At 32.8% G+C, this 12,369-nt stretch overlaps 1 protein-coding gene across 3 annotated transcripts in view; it reads left to right on the top strand.

Moving 5' to 3' along the window:
• The window catches only part of specc1la (sperm antigen with calponin homology and coiled-coil domains 1-like a), a 62,538-nt gene that overhangs the window by 48,310 nt on the left and 1,859 nt on the right, over nucleotides 1-12,369 (top strand). For 2 of the 3 annotated variants that reach the window (XM_005167177.5, NM_001039816.1), the window contains 5 exon segments: nucleotides 2,003-2,089; nucleotides 2,951-3,104; nucleotides 3,320-3,422; nucleotides 7,092-7,208; nucleotides 9,110-9,169. In XM_005167177.5, the coding sequence (XP_005167234.1) occupies nucleotides 2,003-2,089; nucleotides 2,951-3,104; nucleotides 3,320-3,422; nucleotides 7,092-7,208; nucleotides 9,110-9,169 (521 nt within the window). 3 annotated transcript variants of the gene reach the window in all.

The following is a 12,369-nucleotide window of genomic DNA, read 5'->3' on the forward strand; positions in this document are numbered from 1 at the left end:
GTGTGTGTGTGTGTGTGTGTGTGTACACCTGCTGGACAGCGGGAGGCTGGGGAGAAGTTAAAAGCGCTCCTTTTCAGTTTATTTGGACCCAAGAAATGAAGGGATCAAAACCTCAAATATAAACTAGTATAAGTTTGGCAGGAGCACAAGTGTCTGTTTGACGTGTCATGTGAGCAATATCATAACCAGTCGAAAATGAAAAAAAAGTTGAAAAGAAATTGCTAATTCCCTTCAAACCCAAGTGAGCAAATAAGTGCATTTTCTACCCCATTAAAGGCTTCTTTCTCATTATGTAGTTAAATACAAAAGATATACTACGTGTTTTTGGTTGTGAGATGTAGTTTGGACAAAGTTGTCGGCGATTCTTCTTTTGTAAAGTCATACTGTTTGAAACTCCCTGTCGCTGATCCATCTTGCAGTGTAAACAAAACAGTGACAAAACGCTAGCCCTGATAATCATGCAGTGTGAAAACATCTGTGACACGACTACTAAGAAAATCATGCAGTCTGAACTCGGCATTAGTTAGTTCATAAATAAATTGCACTTAGGACACAGTGTAATGATGTATTTATATGAGACCGACATAGAACCTCTTCCAGAGTGATCCGTAACACTTCCAGTTGACTGGAGTTCCTTTTTCATGGCCCTGAACCCTGATGGTGGAAATGGGAATTTTTGGTGTTTCTGCTGTTTTCTTAAAGTAACTTCACATTTTGTGAAGCTCAACAACCTTTTGGCACAATTCACTCTGCTCTTTTACCCATTGTAACATATGAGACAGAGTTCCCACTGGTCATACTATTTCTGGAATATCATGGATTTTTAAAGGTCTATTCCACACATTGAAAGTCAGGGAATTTTTATACTATTTTGTCATGGAAGTCATGGAATATCAGGGATTTTTTTCCATTAATCAAAATTTTCTATACCGGAACATTATCTATAGTTTTTTTTTTCTTATAGTGGCTATTGCAGTCAAGCAAAATTATATTTGAGCTAAAACCATTTTAACATTGTTAATATTTTTACGTTTTATTATAAATCTACAAGCACAACAGCAGGCCGATTTTTCCTGCTATTGAGATACCATAGAAATTCCGCTTTTAAGTCAGTGAAAGTCAGGAAAAAGTCAGGGAATTTGATATTTGTCTTAAAATGGGAAAACTAGTGACGGAGTGACTGTGGCCTGTTTCCTCATATTTTTAGCCATGTGAAACGGGAGCTCATAACAATTGTAGTAAATATTTAATAATATCAATAACAATAATAATAATTGTAACAAATAGTTGAACAACCTGTTCATAATAACAAGCATGTTAAAAAAAAGTAAAATATCAGTGGGAATGAACTTAAAAATACTTTGCTTATATGAATTTCTATTGATACCAATAATTATGGTATGTGTTTTTAACAAAGATATTCATTTTTTGATACAGCCATGTTGTGTTTCCAATAGTTTGCTCCTAATGAGAGACATTTTATTAATATTTTGAGCAAAAGATCAAAATGTTACAGAATAAAGTTATTTTTCACAGCATTCTTTTCTCATATTTGCCAATATTAGTAGATGGGCACTCTATTGAGACTAATCCACTGTCAGCATTGATTTCATTTTTCTCTAATGATGCTTTCCTTTTTACAGATTGATTTGATTATACTTGAAATTGATTGTGATTGTTTTGATTTAATGTGCAATGAAGTTTTATTGTCAAGCGTGTTTGTAAACTGCACAGTTCATTCTGTTCAGCACTCAGATGAACTGATAAGCAATTATGAAATTCTGATTATGACGTAAAATCTCTCTCTCTCTCTCTCTCTCTCTCTCTCTCTCTCTCTCTCTCTCTCTCTCTCTCTCTCTCTCTCTCTCTCTCTCTCTCTCTCTCTCTCTCTCTCTCTCTCTCTCTCTCTCTCTCTCTCTCTCTCTCTCTCTCTCTCTCTCTCTCTCTCTCTCTCTCTCTCTCTCTCTCTCTCCTCCCTCCCTCTCTGTTTGTCTGTCTTTAGCTGAGCATCTACTCAGAGCAGCCAACAGTCGTCCAGCTTCAGCTCTTCAGAGAGTCTCAAATATGGATACATCAAAGACCATCACAGGTGAAGATTTGACCCGTAAAAGCAAATGCAGACACCACAATTTATAATAAACCTTGACTTTGAAAAGCAATTTAACATACTAGAAGGATCTCTGAAGGATCATGTGGCATTGAACACTAGTAATGATGCTGGAAAATTAGAAATAATGCTAACACAAATTTTAAAATACAACTATGGAAAGATTTAGGAAGCCACTTGAAAATTTCTAACTCAGTTTTTCTGGATTTACTTTTTTTTTTTTTTTTTTTTTTTTTTAATAAAATGTGAATATTTGTTTTATTCTATAGAGGTCTAATAAATTTCTAGTCTAATTCCCAAACTGCACAATAAAATATTGTCCCTTAAAGCCATTTAATTAATTAATTAATTTATTTATTTATTTATTTATTTATTTATGTATTTATTTAGTTAGTTAGTAATTGGTTTGTTAGTTATCTATTTATTTATTCTTTGAAGTTGAAGTTGGTATTGTGCTGCCTAATATTTACAGCATTGTACATATTAAAATATACCGAGTTGTCAGATTCTGTGTGACTTCAGTTTCAGATTAAATGAATAGTACACCCCATAATAATCATTTTCTCACCATTTAGTCTCATTCAAGTGGTTTTAAACTTTTCGAACTAAATTTCGAGATATTCTGAAGTATGTATGAAAAGCCATTGACATGGTAGGAACTAAAAAATACTATGGAAGTCAGTGGCTGTTTCTGTCCAAACATTCTTCAAAACAAGAAAGGTTGGAACAAGTGAAAGATGAGTAAATGGTGATCTATCTCTTTAATATAAAGAAGAATTGTATTCCTCCACTACTTTTACCAAGTAAAAAGTTGACGAGATGTTTTCTCTGACCGCTGGTTAGTATCTCGGAGAAGCAGTGAGGAGCCGAAGCGGGATATCAGCACTCCTGATGGAGGTCCGGCTTCCTCTCTGATAAGCATGAGCTCTGCTGCCGCGCTGTCCTCTTCTTCCTCTCCCACAGCCTCCGTCAACCCCACTGCACGAAGCCGCCTTCGGTACAAAACCTGCCCTACAGCTCAAACTATCTCTTGCATATTTCACATATTTTAGGTTTGCATGCACCTTCAAAATTTCAAAATATTTGTTGATATGAATCTGACATAAGTTGAAATGTAATATTCATAATTAATATGAATATTCAGTAGTTTAAATAATAGCATGAATTCTAAAAGTCTAAAGTCATATTTTTTATTTTGTTTTATGCATGTAGAGAGGAGCGAAAAGACCCTTTGTCAGCTTTGGCTCGAGAGTATGGTGGTTCCAAAAGAAATGCACTGTTGAGGTGGTGTCAGAAGAAGACTGAGGGTTATCAGGTAGGTAATTATATTAAATTATAATTTATTATATTGTATTATATATATTTATTTATTTATTTTTGTGACCCCTGTGGTGATTACATTGTATTAAAGAAACAGCAATAGCGTCAGATGCAGCACATTTTATAGCACAAGGTAAAACTTTCTGACACCTTTACGGCACTCGTGTACATCAAAAATAAATACAGGCCACAGTTGCACATGGAGGATATTCTCTGAGTGGCGTTCTCCAAAATTTAAACAAGGAATAGACTTATGTGTGCTCCGTTGTGTGCAAACTTTATGAATTTATAGCCACCTCAGGGAATATTAAGGGTCGTGAGTTATTTTAAGAGGCCGCAGACTGAAAAATTTAGGAACCCTTGGGTTAGCAGGAAGTAGTGAATACGGTCTGGACCCTTTATTTCTGAACACAGTTGATGCATCTCATCTTTCATCTATCATGCTGGGTATCAGAGAACAGTGTGGTGTAAGGACAGGAACTGAGAACCACTGAAATAATGATTACTTAATTATCAGGAAAAAAGGCAAATACATTTAATAAAAAAATGAATAAATAAATTAAAAATTAAAATAAATAAAATACAGAATAAAAGGTTGAAGAAAGTAAACAATTATTTTGCATATTTTCTAAATGAAATACATTATTTCTAATGAAATAGCAAATTTTGCTTAGGTAATAAAGGTGTTTTGTCGTTCCACTGTTGTTGAAATGTTATCCTTGGCAACTCTAATATGGGATCTTTGTTCAAAATAATAGATAAAATAATTCCCCATGCCACACTACTGTATATATATCCCTGTTTTTCCCAGATTTTAGTGAAATGCTCTTTCCTACTTCCAGCCAAGGTCTTTCTCTTCCACTAAAGCGTGTGTGGTTGTCATAGTCACTGTTTATCAAGATCCTCACCAGGAAGTGCGCTGGATTTCTCAGGCATTTTAAATGACACTTGACGCAAAACAGGCTCATCAGCAGCACTTCTGAAAACAAACTCTGTCAATTTACATCATCAGGGCATTTTTTTTATGTAAATGACTATGTTTTCTTTATGCAACAAAGTCTTCTATATTGTTTTATTGGTTTGTCAATAGATTTTTTTTTTTTTTTTTTTTTTTTTTGCTTTTAAAGGTCATCTGTCTTTGTTTTCCACTTCCACAAGCTTAACTTTACTGTTACTTAATTTGTTAGCACGTATTTTAGAAAACTAGAGTAAACATGAGTTTTATCTGGTTGTGGTAGTCACTGTTAAACACCAAACCTTCACACGTGAAACTGATAGCCGACACCACAGCTGATGAAACCAATGGTTATCAAGAATTAAAAGAAAAACATCATCGTGCTTCTGTGGTTATATACATAACCTGTACAATAATATAGAAACAAAATACGTCACTAATTCCTCTTAACGCTCCCTACTCAACCCTAGAGAAAAATCGTGAAGATGCACTCATGGAATAAAGACTGGCTGATCTTGTAAAATAAGGTTTCACTTACTCTGATATGCATCACTGGTTGTTCATTAAAGGGTTAGTTCACAAAATAAAAATTCTTTGATAGCAATATTTCTTGCGATAAAGAGAAATTAGCTTTTTTTATCATTTATTTACAATGATCACACTAAAAACACTATTAATGGATATTTTTCAGATTGAGTTGCATTTAAATCTGACTAAAATTGTCAATTGCAAACATTAGACTCTAAAATATAATGAATAACTGAAAACCTCTGCAGACATTCTGATTCTGACTCAGTGTTGTTGTTTTAATCACTTGACTCTACTTACACCATTAATATTTACTCTCTGTGCTGAGGCACTAAAGGGTCATCTTTGTGTCCGCTGTAGCCAATAGACTGATTCATGCAGCTACTGTACCATTTTAAAAGTGAAAGCAAGGCTGTGATGGGAAGAAACCCCGAAGTATTGCCTGGAGACATGGGAACGGTGTTCACTCTACCATATTGATGTGTACCTGGCTATACACCTTATCAGAGAAAGGAAAGTGGCACAAATTTATCATCTCACCACTTTACAAGTGAACAGAAGACCTGTTCTGAATGGATGGTGAAAATAAAAAGGAATATCAGATCTCATTTTCAGCTAAGTGAAGGGAAACGGCACTAGTTAGCTAACGTTTCCTTTCCAAAACACATGTTTTAGCATGTTAAATCTGTGTTTGCTGTGAAGAGCAGTGAACTGGTGAGCGTCATGGCTCTTTCACAATCATTTATGTCGAGCACTGGTGAATACTATGGAAACTACACTTTTACAGAAAACACGAGGGTGTGCTACAGAGGACTGCATTGTTTTATCGCTTACTGGGTTAAATAAGCTTACCTGGTGCAATGAACTGAAGCCACGAGGACACTTTAAGCGTATTACTCTTAAAGAGATTATGAATTTGTTTGATGCCTAACATGCTTTTTATTGTTAAATTAAACTTAACTGAATGATATTAAAGTGATGTTTACACCATATCTGCACTTTGAAATCACTGCAACAGCTGGAGGTTTGTAGTCCACAGCATGATGTTGCAATGTTTCTATCCACCGCAGCCTCACTTTCGTTTTGTGGTAAGGCTCAATGTGATGGATCAAATATAGATCGATTATGCATGTAACATTCAAATGCTAGACACATAAAGTTTATAAAAATACTTTTATCACACTTCTCTGCGATACAGATTTTACACATATTATTATTGTTGAAATTACAAAAATTTCTTCTCATTTTGCTCCAAACCTAAAATAGTGTTCATCTTCAGAAAATGAATGAATTTACTAACACTCTGATAGTCCAAAATGTTTGCAAAGAGATCTTTATGAATTTAAATCCTGTAGAGTTATGACTGCTTCATGTAATGGACAGATTTTATTTCGGCTTTCGTGTATATAAACACTCACAAGCATGGTTTACAACATCAGGTTTGGTCACGGAGGCTCGGGTTCATTCTTGTATGTTTCATAGCATGTTTGAGCTTCAGCAGGAACCAGTGAGTTTTGTTCTTACACGTTAAGAAAGTATGTTTAAAATTCTGATTATGTTCACTCTTCAATCTATTGTATGGATGTAAAGACAAACCTAAATCAAGTCTGTCTATCATACAAGCTGATAATGTCTCTTCAGAAGACTTGGATTAAATCATTTTTTGCATAATTTTATGATTGTTTTGAAGCGCCAATGTTTTGGGTGAAAAGGCTTTCATTGGAGAGGAAAAAAGCCTTATGATTGGAATGACAGAATTTTCACTTTGCAGTGAACAAACGCTTTAAATTTCTCTGAAGGAATAAGAACCGATGTTCCCAATGCTTCAGCAGTAGATCCAACAGTATAAGATGAGTCTGTCTGCTCTTCTGCCACAGAAAATTGAACTTCAAGCCATTGAAATAGATCTAAACCATGTTATTTTGCTCTTGGAGCTCAGATAAGGTTGTTGGAGAACTTCAATGAACAGGAAATCTGCTTTACACATTTTACACCACAGGAAGATGAGAAAATGCTGCAGTGTGAGGTAGTGGTTTACTGAATGTGGCACATTGAATTGCATTAATTGTACAACTTTAACTGAATCAGGTTCAAACTCTCTAACCTACTTTTAAATGCATCACAGCTTTATTTTATGATCCTACAGTCTGTTTTTTTTTTTTGTTATCATTTGTTTTGCAGAACATTGACATTACTAACTTCAGCAGCAGCTGGAATGATGGACTTGCCTTCTGTGCTGTCCTTCACACGTACCTGCCTGCTCACATTCCCTACCAAGAGCTCAACAGTCAAGACAAGGCAAGTATGACTAAATATTAGAAGAAGAATTCAGTTACAGTGCATTCCAACGGGATATATCACACTCTTAAGGGCACTTCCTTGTGAAAACAAACACGGCAGCCATATTGAAGTGACCTTCCAAACTTAAGTGCTCAAAACTGGCCGCTTCGGAATGAAGGATTTCTAACGGTAGAACTGATAGACACTTCGGGCCCCCATAATTATTTGTGCAGGAATTTCCCTAAAATAGAGATAAAATAGAACATCTAAAACACACCTTAAAATGGTTCAATATCATTGAACTAGGCTGCCAGTATTATTAATAATATTAACAATTTAATTGCTGATGCTTTATCATAATATAGGTTATCATCACCATACAGACCTAATCTAAATGTATTATTTTAACAGGTTTAAAAATTGTACATTCAAAAAAAAGGTACAAAATTCCGAAATTCCAAATTCTGAAATTAACGTGTTTTTTACGTATTCATATGTGAAAAATTTGTCACTTAAACAAACCTTGTACACTGAGTCTGATGGGTATTAATTAGTCCATTATGAAAAAACATTAAACATTTCAGAGTCAGATCAGGCGTTGTTCTCCTTTCTCTTCTCTAAAGTAGAGCTACATATTGTGTTCATCCAACACAGCTTAGAGAGGAAGGAGAGTTCAGCTCATTTTCAAAGAGCTGCGCTATTATAATAGATGGTGGCTGCATTAATGTGTTGAAGCAACAGCACAAAAGCGGATCATGCTTTCTTTTATCATATCTATAACCAATATGTCTTTATTTTATGCACTGTTAGACATAAAGTTATCTATAGCTCAAATGTCATTTTATATTTAACTTTTCGCTTTAAACACCTCTTAAAGTGCTTGTTCAGATGTGAAAAGTGGAAAAAATTTAACCTGGTTCGAATTGTTTCATGACGGACGAAAGTTTCGGAGGCAGTCTGTCAATATGACTGACACAACATGAGGTCTAATTCATTTTTTAATAATATTTATTAAAATTCCAGATGAAAATTTCCATTTTTCCATGGTTATTGCCAACTGAATGCAAAATTTTCATCCGAAAAAGGTATCTGAAATGCTTTGCCTTTTTTCACAATAGATTAATACGCATCGGACTGTGTGCAAAGTTTGTTTACGTGATGATTTTTTTCGCATATGAATATGAAAAAAACATACAAAACTTTTGGACTTCAGTGTAAAAAGACCCTAATTAAATGTTGTAAACAAATTTATTTGCAAAGGAATGATGAAGGGAAATAGCTACCATTTTATAATCAAATTTTATTAGTAAACAAAATGGATTAAAATCAACAGCCATGTTATATGTTAAAGTTAATAAAAATTGCAACAATTGTATTAGTTATTAACTCAATTAAATAAAACTATTATGAATTTTTAAATGCGTTATTAGGCATTAACTAAGACATAAAAAAATGCTTTTGTAGCTATGATTACTTTGACTTTAGTTAACTGAAATGATTTTAACAAATAGAGCCTTACTTTACAGAGTTTTTTAACAAAAGATCTATAAATAGTCACAGAATTATTTTAAAATGTAAAATAAATGTTTGAAAATAAAATGTCTTCAAGCATTTGGTGTTGTGATGAACAACCACTGTCAATTCAACAGTCTGAATATTTTTAAAAGACACTTATTTATTATTATTATTATTTTTATTATTAAAGTTATTTTAGATTAAGTAAATAATTCTTCACAGTATTTTGATGTGCCGATGATATCAATATTGTGTTTGTTTATTATCACAATGACTTATTGAATATCAGCATATGTCTACATTGCACAAATCAATATTAAACCAAATAATTGTCAAGCTTATAAGAACATTGTTTTTAGGTTAATCTGGGTTTTGTCATTAATCTCACAACTATTTGTTTTCAGAGACGAAATTTCACCCTGGCCTTCCAAGCAGCAGAAAGTGTGGGCATCAAGTCCACTCTGGTAAGAGCTTTAGGTATTTTAGTATTAGCTTGAACACAACAGGCTCATTGAGGCCGGCTGACGCAGTGAGCTTGTAGTTTGTACATGTTTAGTTGTCCGAGCGTTTGCGAATGAGCAACGTGCACACAGGCCTGATGCAGATGTACGGCAGCCTATTAATCATGGAGGTGGATTATTTCTGTCATCCACTCCCATCCTGTAAGCTGAAAGCAGGTGAAAACCTGGAAACACTTAATTATCAGCCAGCGCTGGTTATTTATAGCACACGGTATAGGATTGTTTCCTTATTGTGAACCACTACTTAAACATGTTCACATGCTGAAAACACCTCTGAAGGTCTTGAGATTCTGAAGTAACTTAATGTGACTAAAGTATATCACCAGTCATGAACATTTTTAGTAAGTGTTGCAATTCCATGCGTGTCCAAGAAAAAAGGTCAGGAGAGGTTTTTTCTTCATGTCAAAAATCTTAACCATTTATTAGATACAAATGAATAATTCAATTCACAGAATTCTGTTATCCTCAATGAAATGCAAACGTTACATTCAGGAGGTGCGCAACAGTTTTCATTTTCTGACTTTAACTTATTTAGGCAGCTGATATTAACAGGTGGAGTTTAGTGAAATTCTATCATTGTCCAGTCCTCCATTGGCTGCACCCCAGACATAAGTCCTCTTTTTCTATGAATTTTCTGCACAATAATAAAAGCAAAAGACTTTCTGTGTTTTTTTAACACCTTTATTTCTGCAGAGCTGAGTTTACTTTTGACCAGCATTTATCTACTTCTGCAATAATGCTAATTAGCATGCACAGCATCCCACACACAGCAGTACAGTTCAGTTAATATATGACCCTTAAATGACAAATAATTGTTTGATGAAAAGAAAAGAGACAAAAATAATAAAAAATACATTCCTTTTTCCCAACATAAGACTATACATTGTTCATGATAAATTCATATTTACTATGATGAAGGAAACAAATAATTTCACATTATAATATTTACTTTATTTGGACTATTACGGATGCTACAATTGCACATTGAATGGAGTTAACAGAATGGATCTGACTTAAAAACAATAATATCAGGCATGGTATCTCTTGTATTGTAGAGATGGGCGATATGGCAAAAATGCAGTCTCTATAATTATTTCCCATATTGAATGATAATGATACACATGTTGATAGAAGTTGTTAATGCTTCCAATTTTAAAACAGTAATCCAACGACTGATGCCAGAAAAATTAGAGGGTCTGTTAAATGGCAACACATCATTTTGACAGATACATTTCTGATGGCTGAAAATTTAGTACATCTCTAATATCAACACACTTTTAGATTCCCATTGTTGCACATTTCTGCTGTGTGATTGGCTCTTAGATCAATATAGAGTAAAAAAGTCTAGAGATTATCATTGTTATTGACTTAAATTTTTATCGCAATTCGATATAATATTGTTTATCGGCCTAGCTCTGGTTTATTATAACAATGTACTGCAAATAAGCTAGAAAATGCTAAAAAGTTGTTGTTGTGACACCCTACTGCTAATAACAAAATAAACTAAACTAAATAATGGTGACAAACATAGTAATGTTTATATGAGGTTGTGTTAATTATATTTATTACATGTCATAAATAAAATATAAAATAGTTAAACAAGTTAATATTTAGTGCGTAACATTTTAGCAAAAAAAAATATTTTAAACAAATCTGAAAATTGTTTCTTAGAGCAACAATGCTGTGCCTTGACTCTGAATGAATCTATTTTTGAGCAGATCATTTGAGTCTGTATTCAGTTATCCATTCATAAAGGCTATCGCTTGTCTTGTTTCTAAATTAATTCACTTTTTTTTTTAAAACAATTAATCTAAATGAATGATTTAATGAATCTCTCATTGTGACATGAACTCCTTAACTCTTTAATTGCCTGCTCTACCAAATGGTTGACCACATTTAGTATGTAATATACACATTTATTTTCCGGAGAGAAAAAATATACAAAAGGAAAATACCAAACAAATTTATAATAATGTAGTTGATCAAAAGTGCCTTTCAGACAGGTTCACCAGCCTTTGACAACATTTGTTCTCTTTAAAAGAGTAATACTTAGCTAATATTGTGCTTAGAAATAGTTGAAGTCAAAATTATTAGCCCCCCTTTGAATTTATTTTTCTTTTTAAATATTTCCCTAAATGATGTTTAAAAGAGCAAGGACATTTTCACAGTATGTCTGATAATATTTTTTCTTCTTGAGAAAGTTTTATTTCTTTTATTTCAGCTAGACTAAAAGCAGCTTATAATTTTTTTAAAACCATTTTAAGGTCAAAATTATTAGCAGCTTTAAGCTATTTTTTTCGATTGTCTACAGAACAAACCATTTTTATACAATAACTTGCCTAATCAGAAAGCAGTTGTTAGAAACAAGTTATTAAAACTATTATGTTTATAAATGTGTTGAAAAAAAATCTTCTTTCCGTTAAATAAATACAATAAAATCGGGGAAAAAATAAACGGGGGCTAATAATTCTGACTTACACTGTACATTAGACAAAACTATTTTTTATTTAAATTTTTTTTTATTTATTTATTCAATGCACTGTCATTTATTATCAAAATTATTACTGATGTTTAAATGCCAAAATCTTTTTTTCCACTTATTTTTAAAGTCTAAAGAGAAATGGAGTATTGTTTGTTTTTATTATTATTATTATGTGATGCATTATTTGGTTACTGATAAGCAATAAATAACACTTTAAAATATAAGGAGTTTTCATGTGATTTACTAAACTAGTAGTGTTTTGAAATTAAGGACTGCATAGTAATCGTGATAACAGTGAAACTGTGATTATTCCTTAGACTATAATCACACAACTCGAATCTATAATCGCTGCATCACTATTAGGTATTGGGTAGAATTAGGGATGTAAAATAAGATCATAATAAAGTACTAATAAACAGCTAATATTTAAATAATAGGCAGGTAATAAGCCACTAGTTAATGGTGAGAATTGGTACTCAAACTAAAGTGTTACATGCTAGTGTTTGTGCAATAACCTTTTTTTAAGTCATAATATATATATATATATATATATATATATATATATATATATATATATATATATATATATATATATATATATAATAAACCATGAAGATTCAATGATTTCTTCTTGTTCAGTTGAGATCTGAATAAGTGACAC

Source organism: Danio rerio, chromosome 8 (genome assembly GCF_049306965.1).
Source record: "Danio rerio strain Tuebingen ecotype United States chromosome 8, GRCz12tu, whole genome shotgun sequence".
Lineage (NCBI taxonomy): Eukaryota > Metazoa > Chordata > Actinopteri > Cypriniformes > Danionidae > Danio > Danio rerio.